The following is a 22787-nucleotide window of genomic DNA, read 5'->3' on the forward strand; positions in this document are numbered from 1 at the left end:
AACATTTAAGAACTCTTGACTTAAAGGTTCTTTGGGGGTCCACTGTAAAACCCCATTTTTGGAATCTTTATTTTTAAGAATGATGGAGGTTAAAGCTGCAGTCCGTAACTTTTTTTGGTTAAAAATGATCCAAGATCAATACATAACAGTATACATAACCAGCCAGTGTTCAAAACTATCTCCTTACCTTAGCCTGATTCACAACGGTAAGCTTGTAATAATGTTTTATAATACTGGTGGGTTTCTGTGGGTAATTCGAGCCTGTAGCCATCTTTGTGTCATTACATCACATCTGTTTACATAGAGGAGTCCCAGCTAGTAGGCTAAATGGCATGTGATGGATCATTTATAGCCTTTTCTTACAGCATCTGGAATAATTAAATGTATCACTTTGATTGCAGATTGTAATCCAGAAAGGTCCAAATGACAATCATCAGTGACAACTGAAGATTCACCAGTAGTCAAAAGCAAAACACTTTGGACTGCAGAGTGGTGACAGAAGTTGAAATCTACAGGAAACGCTAATGCACACTAAATAAATACACATAGTCATGTAATGCTGATGTTGTTAACATTAACAATTTAAGAACATATAACAATAATAATAATTTGCACAGTTTGACATGTTCCGAGCTAAGCTATCATTAGATTTAATCACCATTGGCAGCGTGATTTATTGTAATGCTTTTTTCCTCAGTTGGTCAGAACAAAAGTGGCAGACATGTTACTTACTTGTTCAGATGATATTTTCCAGTGAAAAATTTTATTTTGGTCATACTTCCAAAACTACAATCTGTGATTCCGTAGTACAGTATACACACCGATGTGGAGACTGACAGCAAACATTAGATTCATCCACACTGAGGAGCGTGCCGATACACAACCCACATAAAGATGATAATTCCACAAATAACTGCAAATGCAGGTTTCAAACAGAGATGGCGACAAAGAGGCAAAATTAACGGACTGCAGCTTTATAGGTTCTTTTTCTGTTTTTTTTGTTTTTTACCTGTACAGGTGGAATGCGAGGGTGTGTCGGAAACCTCCTAAATGCACGATCAGAGCACTATTAGAAACCTACATGTTAAAGTGTGATCCATTCTGCCCTAAGGGGAGAACTAGCTGTACTGAACAATAAAACTGCACCCTTTTCATTTCTGAGGCCTTGTCAATATTCTCCGTGCCCAAATAACATACTGTACTTCTAAACTGAGCTTTTAAATCATGTCAGTTTGTTCCTGGAAAGGTGCAAAGGAAGGATCAAACAGTAATCGCAGTCACAACACGTGTTGGTATGTTCAAGGGAATGGCATTCATTTCTACTTTGAACGGTTCATGTCTTACACGGCTTTCACCTAATTTGAACTTATGCATAAACGTTCTCACCATTTGCATGTTATTTTTGATGCACAAAAATAGAGAAGTGATGTAATTTCACACAAACCACCATTTTATGTTTTCTTTTGCACTGCATTGTGGGTGACTGGACCTTGCAATTTGCTAAAAATAACTATTCGTAGACTAGTGCAAATAATTTGCCCGATACCTGCCATTGGGGGGAAATCCCAGCCTCACCTGGTCTATTTGCAAATGAAAGAGGTTTTAAGAGCTTAATGGCATGTGTTTTGTTTAGAGCTTGATACTACAGATACATTTGGAATCTGAAAGGGTGTTAAAAAGCACCAAGAGTCGTGTTATTGTTAATGTTTCGGTCCAATGATATGCAAATCCGATAAAATTGTGGATTCGGCTGCAGGTGCAGTAGTAACACCACACGCTTACATCATGACTTTAAAGAATGCAGCATAATATACAGTGCAAACACAGCGTCACTTTAACAATGGCTTTTTATAAAGTTTATAACTAATCCCAAGAGTTGATGTATTTTACACAAAGCCGTAAATATAAATGAAATGGTGTTGACTTCTTGTTTGAAAGACCCTTCTGAAAGACGTTTGTCTCAAATCTCCATAAAGCCACTACCGATTTTGGTACATACAATATTTAAAGTTTATTTTAATAATATTTCTTACACACACACAGGTAAATCATTATCACAATAGCCTACTTGTTGTAAATATGTCAGTGGTCACATTTGTCAGCCATAGGAAAACAAAGAGCCCCATTTTGAATAAGTAACTGATTGAAATATGCAGTTTGATGATGTAAACCAAAGTATAGTCAGATTAAAGTAAAATAAAAATGCATTTTTATTTATGTCGTAAAAAATATACAAAATCATATCGTTTCTCCCAGCAGTTGCTTGTTAAAAATGTTAATGTGATTTCACAAAACTGAGCAAAGTCTAACGAAAAACACTTTACTAGCTTATTTAAAACTTTTTTTTTTTTAGTTTTATTTGGGAAATGGATGAAGTAAAATACGTGTTTATCTGAAAAAAGGGGGATTAAATGGATTAATTTTATCTGCTCTTGATCCAGCACATTATACATTATTAAAATGCAATAATGCCCGATGCCATAATCCCCTTTGTTATAGCCTACGTGTCTCGAGGGCTCACAGTGGCGCGCGCAATTGGTATCGACACTTTTCATCTTTAAACAACGTGTTAATGATGTGTGTTTTTCTCCCATTCTGTTCTTTTTCTCCTCAAAGGCAGGGGAGAGAGAAAAGGAGGGATCTCGCATCATGTTGTACTCGTTTAACTCGTTTTACCGAGGGGGCGTGGAGTGACTCCGGTGATTTAAAGAAGAAGCCCGTGCGCTCTCACCATCCAAGACGAAAGGCACACAAGCCGGAGAGCAGCAGCTATATAGCGGGGCTAAAATTAGGGACGGATAGTGCGTATTTCCTCCGCTTCGTACAATTGGTTCAACTTCTACTGCCGTGATATTTATAAGATAAGGTCTTCCACCACTCATACTTGCTGCATGAGTGTGAAACAGAGTGTAAGAGCAGAAATCGAGTTGTAGCGCACTACAACCAAAGTTTCTTGGAGGGATTGCTACTGGTCCCCGATTTTGAAACTTTTTATTTTACTGTAACGACTGGAAATGGCTTTGAGTGGAACAATTTTACCGTCTATTTCCACATTTTCGGCACAGAAGGAAAAATGCTGGGAAAACGTGAGTATTTCTTTTTATTTCACATCATTATTATGATTATGTAGTTCTTTTTACATACACATTTCAATAGAATTTGCAAACAATTTCACGACCTACAAAAGTTATATTGCAAGTAAGTGCGCTAAATGTACAGTGTCCTCCCGAAAATAAATCGCGTTCGCCTGAGGACGTAACCATGGCAACAGCTGCTCGATTGTACATTGACACTATATATATATATAAATAAATAAATTATATACATATATTTAAAGCGTCTTTAAGGTAGTTTACAGTTTCTATATAGATAAACTTGAACCGCATTGAAAATTACTGACAGAGATTCTTGACCCCCTTAAAAGTTGTTAAATACTTAGCACACTAATTATACTATTTTGTGCATTCTTGTTCTTAAAATCTCAAAGTAAGTTTAATCAATCTGTTACATTGCAGAGGTGGAAAGATGAACTGGACAGGTCCATGCATCTCAGCTGCATAGCTGACATATCAAACATGGACAACCTCAGCAGAGCAACAGACGATGAAGATCTTGATAAATATCTGGATCTGGAGTTTATTCTGGCCAACACTGCGGGTTCTGATAACCTCGGACTCGGTATGGGAAGCGATTACAGAATGCAAGAGTCCAGAAACATGTACAACCCAACGGTGACTCCCACTACATACTCAGTGCCCGAGATCAACCCGTCACCTCCGCCGTATACTACCAGCCTCATGGCAGAGCTTCTGCAATCCGACGTAGACACCTACTGCCAGCCGTCTCTGCCCAACAACATGCAGGGAAGATTCCTGGTCAGGTCTGCCTTCCCCAGTCAGGACATTTCGGAGTGTATCAAAGTAGAGCCCTGCATGGACAGTTATGGACCTGTAAGAGGAATGGTTCCTAAAGTCAAACAGGAGGGCAATGGTGCATGCATGCGGTCATACGAGCAGCCAAGACTGGCCAACTCGCCCCAGGGGGCAGGCAGCATGACTCCACCGCAGAGCCCCGCAGAGCTCATCAACACAGACTGTCAGTCACAGATGTGCCATGCGATGACATTCACTCAGTCTTACCAAGGCAACACAGGGTTTCCCCATGCCGCACCTCCACAGATGCAGCTGCCTTATCCAAATGCGCATCACTTCAGCGTGTGCGACGATGGGCTCGGGATGCCCAATGCCAACCAAAGAGTACTTCTGACACCACCCTCATCTCCTCTGGAGATGGACACCAAACCAAAAAGGGGACGTCGCACCTGGCCGAGGAAACGGACAGCGACTCACACTTGCACTTTTTCTGGATGCGGCAAAACCTACACAAAAAGTTCCCACTTGAAGGCGCATCACAGAACGCATACAGGTAAATAAACATCTATGCCAATAGGGTGACATCGCAATTGACTGCTTTTTTGAAACTGAAATGTCATGATGATAATCGATTGCTGAAAAAGAATATTAAATATTAACGTACTTTGTTTTTTTCTTCTCTTTCGCTAGGCGAGAAGCCCTACCATTGCAGCTGGGAAGGTTGTGGCTGGAAGTTTGCCCGTTCTGATGAACTGACCCGTCACTTCCGCAAGCACACCGGACACCGACCCTTCCAGTGCCATCTGTGCGAGCGCGCCTTCTCCCGGTCTGACCATCTCGCCCTCCATATGAAACGCCATATGTAGGAACGGACTCTTAATATTTGGACTAAACGCACTGAACAATGAACATCATGGATGTTCAAAGCAAGCATTTTGTCTGTACCCCCTATTTAAAGTATGACAAAAGAGGAATCATGAACTGACTTGACCTATTGCTGAATCCTTCACTGTCTTTTGCATTGTAGCTGGTTCTACACTTCATTTCTTTACAGATTTTTTTAAGAAACAAAATATATTTTTTCTTTTCCAAAGAGCTTTACAAATGCCAAACAAGTTCAACTCATGTTAGGCTGGACCTAAACCTCAAGACGGAACTGGAATCAAACAGTAAAATGTGTTTAAGTTAACATGATGTACTATGGACAGCACAACAGTGCCTTTTAAATCATGTATACATCTCACGAGTGCCATAAATACTCTTGGCGTTTAAAAAAAAAATTGTATGCTATTGTTTCAAGAAACTAAATAAGCTTTGTAAGACAATGTTTTCTTCTTTCAAAACTGCCTTAAAAGTTAACAAAAGGGTGTTAACTGAATGTTTGAAGTAATTTGTGCATTTATCGACATAAACAAAATTAAAAATCAGGGTCTTATGGTTGTTTCGTTTCTTTTTTCTAACGTATTCTTACAATTTGTATGTTGTTAACATGAATTGCAGACTGTCCCATGTTCGGATGACATGATAAGGGCTATGTGAGTTGTTCTGGACCAAACATTTTATGTACATAATTTATACACTGTAAATATTGTACTTAATGTACATATTAAACTTAATTGAGATATAAACATTTGTGTCTGTCGATATGTTCAGTATGTTAGCACACCAATAAATCTTTTCGAATCCTTCAGACAAGATCTCGGTGGTATCACCCAAGGGTAGATGTTACAAGCCTTGATGCAGATTGCAATCTTTCCCAGCTGCAACTTTGCCATGCCAGAGAGCTGTGGCTAGACCTATAAATACAAACATTACATTTACATAATTGTTGAGACTGAATATAGCCATGTCTGGGCAGAGGGCTACACCACAGTTGAAGAGGGAGATGCTTTGGAAAAACAACGGAAGATGTGGGTGAAGTTTCTGCTTCCAATTTCTTCTTTACAGTTGGGGTGAGAGTTCAAACTTTACAGGCACTGTAAAGTCAATCAGATAAAATACATATCAAGCTCAAGGTTGGCTGGCACCAAAGTCTTTATGTAAATGTTAGTTTTGCTCTAAATGTTAAACAAACGACTGTCCTCTGGGAAACAAAACCACTTGTATGTCTCTTAATACCAGTTTGTATATTCAGGTCACACAGCAGCAATCCAATCCAATAATGTATCTAATGGTGTGACACTAGTACAAAAAACAAAGCACATCTTCGTATTGTATGATAATACTCTTAGACCTTTCTCTTGTGTTTTTCTGGGCCCTGTGCAGTGGCATGGAAATATTATACCGCTCACTTGTTTGAGAGGTATTCACTGCATGGTTATTTTGAGGAAATGAGGAACTAAAACTGTGTCAATGGATGGCTTACTTTGTGAAGTAAGAAAAACATTTTCATATCACTTTCAGGTTGGTCTCAGATCACTTTTCGGAGTTGCCGTATAGTTGATAAATCAGCCAAGCGAATGTGTGCCGTTTCAGCTTACAACAATTCCCTAATCCTCCAATGAACCTCAGGTGTCCGCTGCAAAAGTTACATCTCTTGAGATACCCGAGACTTGACACTATTCACTTAGGAAATGGTTTTAACCTACATAAGAAACTGATAATGACACCAATGATGCATTTAGGATTGTGTTAATTGCCTGGCTTCAAGCCAGAAGGTTCCTCGGATTTCATGCGGAAAGATAAAAATCAAGATTCTTTACGTTCTTGGAAGAGTGAGCGATGATATTATTAACGTCTTGAGGATATTCCTCATGACGGAAGCAAAACTTTAATACTATAAATTACCTTAGAAAACTATCCTGAATTCTCTAAAAATTTACCCACCAACCAGGGATACTAATTGAAGTCCACTTCCTGTTCTGGGATCAATCATTAGAGCCTCATCTTAATGAACTAAATATAAACAAAGAGATTGTAATGGGAAAATTAACTGGAAGTTTGCAAGATCACTCAACATCTTTTTGTCCATGTAGCTGCTTTGGTTTCACATGTGCTTTTGGTGCAGATTCCTTTGGAAAGCTTGGAAATGTCATGGGAAGAGTTTGCCACCTGCTGGACTTGCACGGGAATCATCTTAGTAGAAGATACAGTAACTTTCCTATTGCCCATTGTAAAACCTGTCAAAACCTTTTTGTAATGATACTTCCCATAGAGCACAACATCAGGACATGATGTTTCATACGTCATTTGCGCCAACTTGGGACAAACCATCAAAATCCAGGCAAACTGCTGCATTGGGAGGCAATAATATTATATGTCAGTTCCTCAAAATCACCTCAGCACCAACAAAACAAAGACTGAAAAATGATAATCCCAGTGGCTGAAGAAAAACCACATTTGTGCGACAACATAATGGAAAGTGGCCATCTGGCTTACATTTCCCAGCATACCTCTGCTGTCGGTCCTGGTGGAGTGCAGAAGAGTGTCCGTCAGTGCACTGCAACATCCCCAGGGCAGCATTACTCGGTGGAGAGCCCTTGTTTCCCAGCTCTGGCCCAGCTGATTAAATACACAAAATCCAGCTTGGGTCACTCACGTCTGGAGCTCTTCACGAGCAGATCGAGGTACGATTAGTCAACGCGCTGATTTAAATCAATACCCGTACCGAGCAATTTTTGGCGCAGGAGAGGGCCAACATTTCCCAGCCAGCTGTCAATACGCTCAACTCCGTGAAAGGGTCCCCTCGAATCCAATCAACCAAGTGAGTGCACACAGGATCTTATTACCATGATGACCCCATCCAGACCTTCAACATGTACACGTGTGTCGCATTTAACATACTCATCTTGCTCTGGTAAAACACAAGAGCATTACTGGCACACCTGGACCATCTCACCTGACATGTAGCCATTATTCCCAGAAACTCCCTACATATGTAAGGAAAGTGTCAAGACATGCATTCACCAAGGTCAACGATGTTTTTCGTACACTAGTTATTAGAAAAGTCAAGCATTCCCAAGAAAACTAAAATAACTACTGAGACATGTGGAATAAACATCGGCAGTCAAATCTGGGGTGCGTTTCCCGAAAGCATCGTTGGTGAACCATGGTCGTAAGTCCCATTGAACTCTATTGGTAACGACGGAACTTGCGACCATAGTTCGCTTTGGGAAACGCACCCCTGGAATGCTCTTTCCACAGTTTTGATACCCAAAGTTCACTAGCACAAAAACTAAGTAAATATCAATCTCGGAATTTCCTGTTAAAGTTAACATTCCGTGTGCAGGTTCTCGTGTTTCACGATGCAGTTTTCACTGAGCTACAAGGAAGTCTTCAAGAAATTAGAAACCTTACAAGTATGACTCAGTCCTTTTGCATTCAGATTGGATTTCTGATTTTAGAAGTTACAATAAAGCAATTTAATATGCAGTTTTTTTTTTTTTTACCAGAATTTGCCCTTAGGCCTGCTGAGAAAAAAACAGTTTAACCCCAAAATAACGATCCGAACAAGTCGCACTTGATTTGTATGAAAGACACTGACATAAAATATCAAACCAAGTGCAAAACCATCAGGCTACAACATTTTTCGAAGCCGTTTTCATTACAATTTTAACTGGTCTGAAGTGTGAAGCCAGTTCTCTTCGAGTTCACACAGGACTAGTTCATCAGATTTAACTATGGACATGCAGTTACATTAGGCTAAATATGTGAGATTACTTTGAACACAAAAAAGAGGCAAACAAAACTATTATAACATACTGAAAAAAATTTCTACTGAGCCCATTGAGTTACGAATGAACAGCTCAGAATTCAACAAACAAACCAAAACAGAACCAAGAAAAACAATTGAAACCTTTCATAAAGTTTTTTTAGATAAAGTGATTTGGTTTGATCTATAGTGACAGTCACACATTTTTAAGTGTCCAAATACATTCTGGGGTTGCTATATTAGATATTACACTATTTGAATAGAGTGACATATACATGCTTCAGAAATGTTATCTTTTGTTTATTCTGTGAAATCAAGGGACAACATATGGAGCATGAACATTTCCAAAGGAATCCAAGCATCACTAATCACTATCAATGCAGTCTGAAATCCTTAAATGTTTCGAGTTACACATGTGCAGATACTCATGTTTCATAGGACAAATATAACACATAATATACATGGTTTATGTATACTCTTATGCATTTCTCTATCGGGTTAATATCGGTCTTATCTACACAGGCGAGGGTTAAAGGCAGGCCAAAAAGGAATGCATTCAGCTTGAGTTTTATGGGACATATGCCCAAAATTATGACAGTAACTAAAAAAATATTCACTTTCATCATTAAAAAAAAAATATGGATAATAAAACAGGATATGAAAACATTAAATGAATTTACAGGTATTACAACAAATAAAATATACAAACTATTGCACAATGGAGGTATAGAGGACAAATACAGCATAAAAGGAACGCTAACAAAATGTTTGTTTGTTTTTTAGTTTGAATGGTTATGTTATTTTTGTAACAGTAAAAAGCAGAAAGCCAGGACCAAAGTCCCCTGTACATGAATAACCCACTCCTGGCCTACATTATGTCATAAAACCCTTCATAGGCCAAAATCTGGCATTATCTGTGTCTGGGACACAACGGCTTTCGATTCCAGTCCTGAAAACGTACGGTTTTGTTAAAAACGTGCAACTGACTAAAGATTAGTGTAGTACTGTAATCAGATAAATTAAGGTTCAAGAACCATCACACGAGTTTCATTGTGAGCTAGGCTCCATCTAATACATTTTACGTATTTTAAATAAGACAAAGTAACACTGTTTAGTGTGACACTAACGTGACCGAGGAGTGTCGAGCAGCTACTTGCGGTCAAAAAAACACAAGCTAATTGAGAGTCGAGAAAAAAAAGAGGAACTAAAAAAAAAAAAAAAAAAAAGTAACAGAAAGATAACATAGCTGAAAGTTAGCAGTATACTAGGATATGTCACAGTTTGTGTCCACAATTTTGCAAATGAGCATCAATCATTATGCAGAAAGATTTTACCTGTAATGACACACCACATTATAGATTCAAGAGTTATTCCAAACTGAAGTAAGGAAGAAACAGCTATTCCAATGATCCAAGGTTGGATGAGTGAATACAGATCATTCATGGATAAAACGTGTTAATAGTACCAGTTAAAGAGTCTACCGTTAAAGACCAGCAGATTGTATGTTTAAAAAAAACGTTGATATTAAGTTGTACGATAATTCAATCGTAAAGACAAAAAAAAAAAAAAAAAACAGGCTTGAAACGTGCCAGGAAGTACCATCACCAAGACGTTCAAGTTAGGACAAACCAAACAGTAAACGACAACAGCAATTGCCAGTTGTTGTTTTTTTAAAGAATCTATTGAGCCTGAATTCACAAAGTTCACATCGTCGCATTAATTTATTTTGGCTAATTTGATTGTGCTTTCAGCTACCAAAAGGTGTTTAGTAATCCTGACACAAAAAAACAAAACAAAAACAAAACAGAAAATGCGACAAGTATCTCACATTCCATACGGGCCTGTTTACGGGTTCAAGCTAAAACTATATTACAAAATTAGTAACGAACTGAAAACGACAAAAATCTAAACAGCAAAATATGTTATCAGTTCCCTCATGGAGGCATTTGTTTTTTTTATACAACCAAATATTACACCATAGTGCAGAACTCAACAATAAGGTTGGCTCTATAGTTGGCATGTGTGAAAGAGTCCTTATCACTGAAAATCTTAGACTTGTTGATCTTGTACATACATTCAGGTAAAATAGATAGAAAAATAGATCAATAAAGCGGAATGATAGTATGAAATAACAATAGACAGAATGTAAAAACGATAGACGGATAGATGGATTTTTTTTTTTTTTTAATACAAAAAGAAAATTTACAAGATTTTTGTAAATTTTCATTTTGTAAAGACAAAAATATGAAGTTCCTTTTAAAGAGAATGTAACATTTGATAAAAAAAAAAATCAAATATTTCTAGAAAAACAAAAACTTTTCTAGTGGGGCCCAAAAAAACCTTACTGTTGAGTCCTGCAGCGGTGTTAACCAGCTAAATCTTTTAACATGGTAAAATAAAAATTGAAAAAAAAAAAAAAAAAAATTCAGTGCAGTTGTAGAAGCTTTGCTGATCCTTCTCCTCTGAACAGTACTGTGAAAGAAAACAAGTTCACTTATGAATCAATCAGCTCTCTTAAACGACACTTACAGAATCACACTGTCTTTCGTTCAGCTTTTCGTCACGTCAAGAGCTCCTTACAGACGTTTAGTCTGCAGGCGCTGCTGTAATTCCAGTGTGTGCTATACTGACTACAGCCAGAGGCAGTAAGTTATCATTTAGCAGATGCTCTTTATCCAAATCGACTTACAGTACGCTTACAGCGACTGAATTCAGGAAGAAACCTGGAATTAAGTGCCTTGCTCAAGGGCTCGTAGGGAGGGAGTGTAGCGTCAGTAATTCAAGTTTCTGGTTCGACCCAGGATCAAACCGCAAAAGCAACTTTCTTAGTGGTTTCTCAGTCCCTTTTTTCCACACCAGTGGAGATATTGATCTGCAGAGACCAGTAATGGTCTTCAAATGTCCATGGCTCTGTTGATGCACATTCTCACACACACACACACACACACACACACACACACACACACACACACACACACACACACACATACTAATACACTTTAAATAAACTATATACTCCATCTGAGAGGTTAATGCAGTGCATGTAGAGTGAGTTAGCTGATTCACAAACCATAGGCCGCCCTCCTGAATGAACACAAAAGGATAGAGGTTGAACTGTCAGGGACTGTGTCCCACTTGCATCTATTTTATCTCGGTCCATCACGTACACACACGCAATCGTCGCTGTAGTGTACAGAAGGGTGGATCTGAGGGGATGGCGGTCAGGCGTTGGACATCTCGGCCTTGCTGAGAGCGATGGCCAGCTCCAGGTCTTCCTGTTCCTGCTGGCGCAGTCTCTTCAGCCGCTCCCGTTCCGCTCTCTCACTTTCCCGCTTCGCCCACTCCATCTGCTGGGCTTCATTACCAAACTGGGCCGGAAAAACAGGAACACGCCACGTTAAGACCCATTGGTCCGAAATTGGGAATTGCACAGTGGTGTGAATCACTGAAGCTGTGGTCTGAATTGATCGGTACAGTGCTTTGCTTACAAAAGTCCAGTTTAAATGTGCTAAATTGGTACATAGATTATACATATTTGCATATATATATATATAAACAGCTACACAGATAATAAATCTTTTTATGCCACATTTTACCAAAAATGGTTTCAATCTTGGCACTGGAAGTCATCAAAAAACATCATGTGTTATTTCTGTGCCATTAGCGATACCAATCCAGTTGACGTTGAATAAACCGTGACATGAATTTGGGGAAGGACTATCAGTTTGTCCAAACAATGGAAGGCTGTTCGAAATGTTTTAATTTTTGCAAATCTGTTTGGTGCTGATAATGGTACAGAAAGGAATTTGCTCAATATCTGCTGATGAGAGATTTAAAATATAATTAAAATAAAATACTTAATTAAATCAAATCGAAAGTGCACAGTTTGATCTTGCACATGTACAAATGAAAAAAATCTAAGCATGCATGGCTCATTTTGGACATTTTCTTTGTCATATTATTCAGTGACCTTCATTTGAGATTGCAAAACAGCAAAAGGCAAGAAAGATTCACCACATTTTCAGACAGATCTTACCTTAATTCGCTCAGTTCCTGCAAGAGAGGAATGGATTTAAAAAAACACAAAAGAGATTTACACCAAACTACCACGCAACCATCCACTGAACTGCACACAAAAGCCGATTGAACACCAACAGACCACTACCACTGATGACTCATGATGGACCTTTTTAATTGGTCATTAATAGCGAATGATGTCATGGACAGGAGAATGAACGTGCATTGATCTCATGCAGCAAGAAAATGACAGAAGGAAAAGACATTACAAAGCTTTTTCAATTGAGAGTTTCAAATCGTGTACAGTAATATATAGAATTAATATATGCAACATAACATGCACACCAAGCTGACTACAGATGAATGAGAGCATTGCTAAACCACCCTGGAGGTCTTAGTTTGTTTATGTTTTTTTTGTAATATCACATACATAAACTCTAGCTACAAATTACATTATAATTTGTATTGAACAAATGGTTTAATAAAAATTCAATTTGTGGGGTGGGGTGGCATTTTCATCATAAAACCATCAGTCTTCTCAAATGCCAAAATGTCTTGTAGTAATTCAAATAAACCATCTCGATCACTGGTTTTTGAAAATACAAAATAATATAATACCATTGGTAATTTGTAAAAATCTTCCTTTTTGGTCACGTATTAAATCAGAGATGGTTTAGCAGGTCCATTGCACCCAAGTCATTCACAGCAATACTAAGCACAGGAGGCAGGGCGGATGAAAATGATGCTATGTCAAACACTGTGGCTCTAGGATCAAGCGGATTTGCAGTATGGAGCGCACACTGATCCCATGCGGAAGAAAACGACAGCCTGAGAGCTGAGTAGTGATACTGACACTTCCCACGTCAAACGATCTCCCCTAATCGACTTTGAAAAGAGACCTCACATTCATTTTTCTGAAAACTTTCACTTCTATTCTCCTCCTAAAAACAACTTTTAAGCGAGCTGAAAATACATAAGTTGAGATAAGATCAAGATAATGATGATTATGCTTGCTTGTTCCACTGACTTGTGGAAGTGTGACCACACGACAGATGTGTCAATGCAAGCTGCCCACACTTGAAATATGAACTGATGACTGATATGAAAACGGTGAGAACAAGTGCTGGTCCATTACAAGGCTTGAGTTGCTTGATATAAGAATGAAAAAAAAGAAAGAAAGAAACTAACTTTTTTACCATTGGTAATTCTATAAATGATTTGTTTGATTGATTTTTCGCAAAAAGTAAGTTGCAGGATCATGAGACAAAAATACTGATACTGGGAACTTAATACTACAAACACCAATGTTTAAGCAAACAAACTTTTGGGATGCGAGAAAATTAAAGTTTCTTTTAGAAAATTATCAAGACAGTCCAACTTTGTGGACCATGAGGCGAAAATACTGACAACAGACAAATCGGTAAAACAAACACTGATGTTTTGTTCAAAGGAACAAACTTTTGAGATTTGAGACGAAATAGGAGAGGAAAATATTACGAACTTTGATTACACTACTAACACTGATGTTTAAGCAAACAAAGATGCAAGAAAAATTACAGTCCTCTTAGGAGCCAATCAGACGGTTCAATTTGCAGACAAAAAAGAAGCGACAATACTGACATCAGACACAATAATAGCACTATAAACACTGACGTTTTGCTCAAGCTAACAAACTTTTGCGTTAATGACATTTTAAAATACCGACATTGGGCACATTGACGCTAGGAAAACAGGTTTCTTTTAGGAGCCAATTCGATGGTCCATCTTGCAGACAATGAAGCTAAAATACTAACGACATAATTTTTGTATAAAAAGCAACATTTTGTTTAAGAGAAAATTAAAACGTTTCTTTAAAAAAAAAAAAAAAAAAAAAAATTCGAGAAAATGCATGTTTCTCTTAGACGAAAATTAAGCAGCAAAAATACTGACATTTTCACAACGATTCTAACGATAAACACTGACGTTTTTTGTAGGTCACTTAAATTTACAGGTAAACAGGAAAATATCTGATAATTTGCTATATGATTTTAAACCCCTGTTTTGCAAGATTCTACATTTTTACCATCAAACTACATAGTATCTCATCTTGTTTTTAAGTACATTCCGGGAAAAAAACAAGACACATTTGCATAAAATCTAACCAAAAAAAAAAAAAGTCACAGAAGAACAGCGAGAAGCCACATTAGCTTAGCCGAGAGCGCTTGGTATGACCAAGTGCGACTGCTCCTCTTCCCACAAGCCCATGCAAGTGCTGAGCAATACGACAGATGACATCATAGCCATGTGCGCCACAAACAACTGTATCTGAGTCACTGAAAGAGAGAGATGATGTCTGGCTGCTTGATTAGGGCTTATTATCCAGAATTCTGTGCGTTGGTGAGTTAATCACAGATAGATGGACTGCAGACATGGAGGAAAATAAATGAGTAGCCGACACAAGGCGAAAGACTGAGCGGTACAGAAGCCAATGGTGCGGTCTGCTCTAGGAAACCTCACTGATGATCGCTAGAAAGCACTTTTTTTTTGGTTTGCTGGTTGGGTTTATTTCGATTTTGGAAAGAAACAAGTGGACCGGACAAGAGAAGAGTATCACTAAGCTCAACTTACAGAGCTGAAGTCAGCAAAACCCAATGAAGAGTCTTTAGAGGCTTTACTTGAGGCAGATGGAGCAAACGGGTCTTTGCCACTAAACGGGTCTCCCACCCCCTTTTTACTCTGAAACGGATCGCCGGGGTCAGCACTGAAGGGCTGGAAGGGATCGCTCGTCTTGGCCGAATCGGCAGATCCCGGCACGTTTACAGGAGTGCTTTTACCTGTTGAGAAATAGCAATTTTCATTTAAAAGCTTTACAGAGTGTCTAAACCATCCATTGCGTTTCATTTCCATTGTGCTAAGTGAAATTTCATAGGGTTTAAAATCCTTGACTGTGTAACTTCATAATAACTGTCAAAGAAGCTCTGATTGCTTTATTTACTTACTACTACTAATAAAAATAGGAGTCAAAAAACTTGGTTACCAACCCAGATCTTTACCCAATAAAACACAAAGAGGAAACCAGCATTTAAACATCATATAATGTATAATAATAATGTCTGATGATTTTGTCTGAAAACACAAGTATTAAACTACTAAAGTATTGTTATGAAATATATTTAAATATTAATATAATAATTTGTTTGAAAGAAATGAATGCTTTTATTGATATTTAAAATTGTAATATTATTTCACAATATTACTGACTTCACTGTATTTTTGATCAAATAAACACTCCAAGCCTGTGAATGGTAGTGTAATTCTTAACAATATGTAATTATTAAATTAAATTTGCACATATCTTTCCGCAAGCTTAACCAAAAAACCCACAGTGGTTCAAGCATGTATGATGCGGTAACACTGAAATGTCGGTCTCTTTCAACACTCCCATCAAGAGCACTAAATATGGCGCAAATTCTGTTATTTGTTTTATAGGAAAGCAGAATGCTTGCACAAGCAATTTGCTTATGATAGAAATTTGCGCAAGAAATGTTTGCACAAATCAGCGAGGATCTTCGGACAAAAATTAAAAAAAAAAAATGCTTATGCATACTACTTTTTTTCCCCTCTTGCACCATTTGCCGAGACTGGCATTTACTTGCTCGTGAGAACTTTAAACTGGTTGTTGGTTCCTCTAAAGGTGTTAACCACATGTTCAATAGGGCTGTTATTTATACCAGACCAGCAATCAGTTTCTTTCTGTCAGTAAACGGAATACTAAACCGCAAAAAAAGACTCCACCCTGCTGAGGGAAAAAGGTCAGAAACAAGCAGAGCTCTTTAATTATACGTTGCATTTACAGAAATAAAAGAATCTTCAATTTTACAACAAATTAATTTTGGTTTGCATTTTAAAATTCAAGTAAATTTAAACAAGTAAACTTTTGAATTATTCAGCAAAAGACTGCTTGTCTATTGCTCTTTATTTGAATTTTTATTCAATTTGTTAGTATACTATTGCCATTAAGCAGTAGCTTGAAACATAAATATTAACATATTATGAGATAATTTATAATTTAACACCACTTGTAATTTTCATAACATGTTTTAAGAGAGGGCAAACAAGGGTAAAATATGAAAATGTGAAAAAGTTGTGGCAGCTAGGCCACACTACCCACTAGAGTGTGTAAACACACATACATACAGGAAGTGGGGAGGGGTGTGTAGATCAGCGCACGATGCTGGCAGTGCAGGCTAACCGCAGATCATCGAAGCATGTTAGCTATACCACCGTAAGCACACCGAACAAACCTCCCTCTCTAACCTCCATACCAAACTATAAACCTTGGTTACACCAGGAAAGCACTCCCTTGTTTTTTAGGAATGAAAAAAAAAAACATGTTGCTACAAAAAAAGAAAAAGAGTGAGCTGCACAGATTCGCCTTTTCCTCTTAACTGCCGACTGCAGAGAGGAAACGGCACAGGTTTCGTTTTCTCCAAGTGATAAATGTATCTTCCATTCAGGTTTGTTTGTGCACCGTTTTCGAACTGGATGGAGATAAGAACACGCCGTTGCACACTGGAAAGCTAAAAAAATAAAATGCTTAACCAAACATATTAAGGTTGTAACTCGATTTCCTGTTGACAACCAATGAAGGAAGAGCACGAATGTCTTAGATATATCATTATGGAGAGTCAAAATTCAGTTTGGTCTGAAGTACTAATACTTCTAAAATGTGTTAGCTGAGGTCAGCAACTTTGTTCAAAGCTGTTTTGCTTTCACTGCTAACAAACAACTAGTTAAAAGAGATGTTACTGCTGCATTTTGAAGATTTTTCTTCTTAAATAGTGTCAAAAGCACAGAAAGTGATCCACCCAAACAACATTCTCCAGGTCTTTCATGTTGGTTGTTTTGTCTACGTATTGTTTATTGCACCAGGTTCCTGGCACAACATCTGTGTGTAGTTTTCATAATCGTTTACTTTGAGATACCAAAAACTAGTTTGATTAATCACATTATATGGTTAGATATGTATATAAACTTTTTGAAAAGGGTCACAGTTGGGTTGTGGGCCTCAAGATGAAGGTTAAATGCTTACCGCTGGGTGGTTTGGGCCGTGGTGGTACACTTTTCTTGGGGGGGAGAGCAGGCATGTCTTGTTTTCGGCTGAACGGGTCATCTACAAAGCCCTATATTAAATCGCAGTGGAAAGGAGAAGCAGAGGGCCGTTATCAGACACATAAGGTGCAAACCACACAAATTATGAGTGGAACATCAATCAAAACCACATCTTACAAATGTCATGCTGCATACGCGTGAGAAAGTTAAGTTCCACTATGCTTAAGTTGAAAACGTAACAAATGAAAGTTGTTCACTACCTTCGACATTTGGCTGAAGTCTGCAAATCCGCTATTGCTGCCGAATGAACTGCTCCCGAACGGGTCCAAAGTACCGAAGAAATCTGGACTTGGCAGAGAAAAACAATTAAGCACGCATCTTCTATGATTAAATGTGTCCACAGAAATAAGTATCTTACAGTATGTCACAAATGTATTTCAAAACAGCCTGTAGTAGATGGAATCAATGGAAAATGGAAGATATGATATTTGAGATATGATATTTGAGGGTCATAAATTATGACATTTCTTATCCTGTTATTATTTAAGTCAATACATGTGGTTAAATATATACTTCTTCACTTAATCACAAATAAGATGCATACTGAAGCAATTAATTAGCAATTAATTTTCCATTTCAAAAATTCAAAACAAATAAGACAAGTGTCAAGTTGCTTTGTTTTCTTTCTTTTTTTTTTTTTTTGCTTCAACCCACATGTTTAAAAAAAAATGTGGTGAGCATTTCCTGGCATCGTTCAACAATGCTGCAGCTGAATGCTGCATTAACTGTTTACTGAAACTGCAGAGGAATTTCACATAGTTAGGGCAGCCAAAGGGCCTGCGAGCGGACGTATTGCATGGGAACCCTTTTGACGGCTTCTTCACACATGCTCTCTTGAATTGTTCTCAGAGAGGTCTTCAAATAAAAAGACAAAAGTGTTGCCACTGGGCATGAGGTGTGAAAGTTTCACCCTGCAGTTGTGTAATGCACCCTGTCCCTCAAGGTGTTTGCGAGAGAAAAGAAGGTATTTTCAGCTGATGACAGATCAGTTTCACAGGTTCAAGAATGTTGTGTGTAGAAATGAACAGGCTGATCTTTGCTCAGCATCTTCAAAGAAAGGGAGTGTCAGGGATGATATGATTCAGCTAAGTAAGTGAGAGACGTGCAAACAGTACCTTGGCCTTTTGGTTTGGGGCTTGTGGAGCTGAAGGGGTCATTACTAGAGAAATGATGACTCTAAAAGACAGAAGAGATAAGAGAAAGGTGTTTGGGAAACAAAATTCAAACCTGAAGGGGATAAATGTGATGTTGTTGTTGTTGTTTTTTTGGGTACCTTTGAGGGAAGAGTGGCACTTTTGCTAAAAGGATCAGCATTGTTGAAGGGGTCCGGCTTTGAAGGTTTCTTGAAAAAATCTTCAGAAGAGGTCCTAAATGGGTCGGTTTCTTTGAAAGGGTCTCCACCGAAAGGATCTGAAAGAGTTCAGAGCTAAATGTAACTGTCCAGGGGACATTCCTGCATTTGAATATCATCATTTACATTATATCATCTTATCATTTTTCTATTTTCAGCCCATATTTTATGAGAGTTGGGGAACTGAAAGCCTCATTTATTACTAAGAGGGAACTGTGCCAAGGTACCTGAACATGATGTTCAATACCATGAAGCTTTGTGCAAGAATTGTGGTGTCTTTCATAAACAGAAATTAAATATTGGCATTTTAAACATTTTCTTGCAGGGGAACTGTTACATGCATCAACAATGAGAGGCATTTCATAATTAATTCATAATTAAATTATGCACACAATCATATACATGTTTATTTAAAATGTAATTATTACGATTATTAGGGTTGTCGAGAGATTAAAATTTGTAATCGAATTAATCGCAATTTAATCACACATCAAATTTGGGTGACAAATTAACCCCAAACGGTAATTTAAAGTCATTGGGCACTATTTTAACGATCTATGGGCATGGTCTAAAGCGCACGGCGCAAGTGCACTTCTGGTGTGTCGGAATCCACTTTTGCTAGTTTAACCACAGGAAAAATGGTCGGCACACCCGGTGCATGATCTAAAAGGGTTGTCCCTATTCTCTTAATGAGTAATGGGTGTGTTTTGGGCGTAACGTGCAATAAACCAATCAGATTCTCATCTCTCATTCCCTTTAAAAGCAAGTTGCGTTCGCGCCATGGCGGATTCGCTATTTACATGACAGAATTTGCACGTGGAAAAACGTTTCTAGTGAGGAAACAGATCTGCTCATGCGCAAGTTTGAAGGGCACAAGCAGACCATCTACGGGACAAGTCGGATTACACCAAAGCATTTGTATCTTTTTGTATCCACGTTGTTATTTAAACAACGTGGGCGCTGGACGTGAAAATGATAACTGAAATGTGAACTGCGTCGGGCTGAAAATAGCAAAAAACACTTGCGTCGTGCCTAATGCCACATTGCGCTGGGTGTATGATAGGGCCCATTGTGTTAAATGAGAAAAGCAAACAGAAATTACAAAAAATAGCTTTAGATAGAAATATTTTTATTTGATTCAACATAGAATTCATTACACAAACTTTAGGCTACAATGACCATGCTTTTTTTTTTTTTTTTTTTTTTTTCAGAAGCTGCACATTAATTGGTATTTAGATATATTTAGTATTTGGTATTTAGATATAGTCAGTACAGACCAAAAGAGTTTGATTACCAACATTCTTCTAAATATCTTCTTTTATGTTCCATTAAAGAAAGAAAATCATACAGGTTTGAAATGACATGAGGTTGAGTAAATGTAAATAAACAATTTTAATTTGTGGGCAAACTATCCCCAAAATAGTGCCCCTATTATGCTATTTTAAAGGTTTCTAATTTTGTTTGTCGACTCGTCCGACGATTCAGTCTCTCTAAAGCTGGGCATACACTGTGCGATTTTCGTCCGATTTTGAGCCGAATTCTGACTCGTGCGACTCTTTTTTGAGTCGGACCGATTTTCAGCTTTGTCGTGTGTCGTTTGTCGTGCAGTGTTCGTGCAGTGTACACGGGGAAACGAGAGGCGATAAACCTCTCCCGACTGGCAATCGCATGGTCGGATGAAGTTCTGTATGGAGTCAAATTAATGCCTTAAAGTTTTGCACAAAAATAAAGTTTTGCAAAACAAAAAAAAGAATTGAGCAATAAAAAAATGTTTTGCAAACAAAAATAAAGAATTGCAAAGGAAAAATAAAGTATTGAGCAGAAAAAAATAAGTTTTGCAAGCAAAAATAATAAATTGCAAAATAAAATAACGTAGTGCAAAAATAAAAATATAATCAATTACAAAAATCAATGACAGCTGTAATCCTATTTTATCTTTGCCACATATTTTTCATGCTCAAACCTACTAAATCATTTGCAACGCTCATTTTATTCTGCGTTTCAGTCAAGCGTGCGCTCACGATACTGGTTTTCGTTTGCGCTGCACTGTTCTGTGCGGATCTCTTTATGGCACTGGTTTGACGTGGGGGTGGAGTCAAGAAACGGGGGCACGCCCCCGCGAAACACGTCATCGACAGGAGACGCAGATCGCAACAGAACAGATCAAGCATAGAGACAGAGCGCATTTATTATAATCTGAAAACCATGCCCACCAGGGGAAAAACAATCCAACCGGGGGAAAAATCAATCCAACCGTCTCCATTGACTTTGTAATGCATGATGCTGCCTCCTTGTCTTTTCTGACTCATTACAAAAAACAGAACAATGCCTAAAAGCTGCTGTGTGACAAGGTGTACAGCTAACAAGCTAAAAAACCCAGAAATAAGTTTTTATAAGCTGTCGACCCCAAAAAACGAATGTTTAAGGACACAAAAGTGGATACAGGCAGTGAGACAGAGCACAACAGGTCATATTACTATAAGAAATGCATTGGAGGGGGTCGTAATTGGCGACAACATATGCTAAACAAACCAACAAAAACAAACCATTCATTATTTTTAACCATGTCAAAGAATTATTTCACCTGTCGCTGATTACGTTCCCCTCCAATGCATTTCGCGGGGGCGTGCCCCCGTTTCTTGACTCCACCCCCACGTCAAACCAGTGCCATAAAGAGATCCGCACAGAAAAGTGCAGCGCAAAAGAAAACCAGTATCGTGAGCGCACGCTTGACTGAAACGCAGAATAAAATGAGCGTTGCAAATGATTTAGTAGGTTTGAGCATGAAAAATCTTTGGCAAAGATAAAATAGCATTACAGCTGTCATTGATTTTTGTAATTTATTATATTTTTATTTTTGCACTACTTTATTTTATTTTGCAATTTATTATTTTTGTTTGCAAAACTTATTTTTTTCTGCTCAATACTTTATTTTTCCTTTGCAATTCTTTATTTTTGTTTGCAAAACATTTTTTTATTGCTCAATTCTTTTTTGTGTTTTGCAAAACTTTATTTTTGTGCACAACTTTAAGGCATTAATTTGACTCCATAGTTCTGGCATGTCAGAAATTTGGTCGCCCCTCGTGAGGATATCGCACAGTTGAAGCAGAGCTACGAACCGACTTGCCTAAACTCTGTGTTTTTCCCCCCACTGCGCCTGCGCGAAAAAAGAAATTAAACCAATCTTTAATGCAGCAAGAAAGAAAACGAAAAGAGGGAGATCTTTTAAGTTCTGTAGCTATCAAATTTAAATTTCTGTAGCTGCAATTTAGCAAAATGTTGCTTACCTCCAGTTCGTGTTGCATGATGGATAAACCCACGGTGCCTCTTGTATTAATTTACTTGATCATTAATTTATATGTTTCGCTTTTCATTTTCTATTTACTCATGTAGGCTATTTAATATTCACTTAATTTTATTAAATGCGGAAATGTGAACTGTTGTCCATCATTTGGCAATTGGTGATAAAGAAAAATGTCACGTCTCATATAGGAATTTTTTCCATTTTAAACCAGGAAGGCGAGTCAGTGTCTACTTTATATTACACAAGCAATGTGCAAACTTTGCGCGAGTTATGCCGATGAAGACGTCTCAATCCCCTGTCAATTATTCACCAGCCTTTACAAAAAAATAAAAGTAAAACCGACGAGCTTTCGGTGCATATTCTCTCAGAGACAACAAGATAAATCCTACTTCAACCTGATAACGGTAGGCTATATATCTTAATTTATTTTCTTAATATTTC

The 22787-nt window shown here is 37.9% G+C and overlaps 2 protein-coding genes across 7 annotated transcripts in view; one reads left to right on the plus strand and one right to left on the minus strand.

Annotated features, from left to right (window-relative positions):
- Positions 1-2721: 2721 nt before the first annotated feature.
- Positions 2722-5500, plus strand: klf2a (Kruppel-like factor 2a). The gene is made up of 3 exons (XM_048164189.1): positions 2722-3086; positions 3516-4425; positions 4563-5500. The coding sequence occupies exons 1-3, from the start codon at positions 3015-3017 to the stop codon at positions 4736-4738; spliced, it is 1158 nt and encodes a 385-aa protein (XP_048020146.1). The 5' UTR covers positions 2722-3014; the 3' UTR covers positions 4739-5500.
- A 3302-nt stretch (positions 5501-8802) lies between these two features.
- The window catches only part of eps15l1a (epidermal growth factor receptor pathway substrate 15-like 1a), a 39668-nt gene continuing 25683 nt past the window's right edge, over positions 8803-22787 (minus strand). For 2 of the 6 annotated variants that reach the window (XM_048164161.1, XM_048164143.1), the window contains 6 exons: positions 18965-19101; positions 18807-18867; positions 17892-17974; positions 17612-17702; positions 15148-15353; positions 8803-11891 (listed from right to left, as the gene is read on the minus strand). In XM_048164161.1, coding sequence (XP_048020118.1) covers positions 11745-11891; positions 15148-15353; positions 17612-17702; positions 17892-17974; positions 18807-18867; positions 18965-19101 — 725 coding nt within the window. In that variant the 3' untranslated portion in view covers positions 8803-11744. Of the gene's footprint in view, positions 11892-12559; positions 12577-15147; positions 15354-17611; positions 17703-17891; positions 17975-18806; positions 18868-18964; positions 19102-22787 lie in introns of all 6 variants that reach the window. The other 4 variants (XM_048164152.1, XM_048164170.1, XM_048164176.1 and 1 more) reach the window with 4 other exon arrangements.

Source organism: Megalobrama amblycephala, linkage group LG2 (assembly GCF_018812025.1).
Source record: "Megalobrama amblycephala isolate DHTTF-2021 linkage group LG2, ASM1881202v1, whole genome shotgun sequence".
NCBI classification, from domain to species: Eukaryota; Metazoa; Chordata; class Actinopteri; order Cypriniformes; family Xenocyprididae; genus Megalobrama; species Megalobrama amblycephala.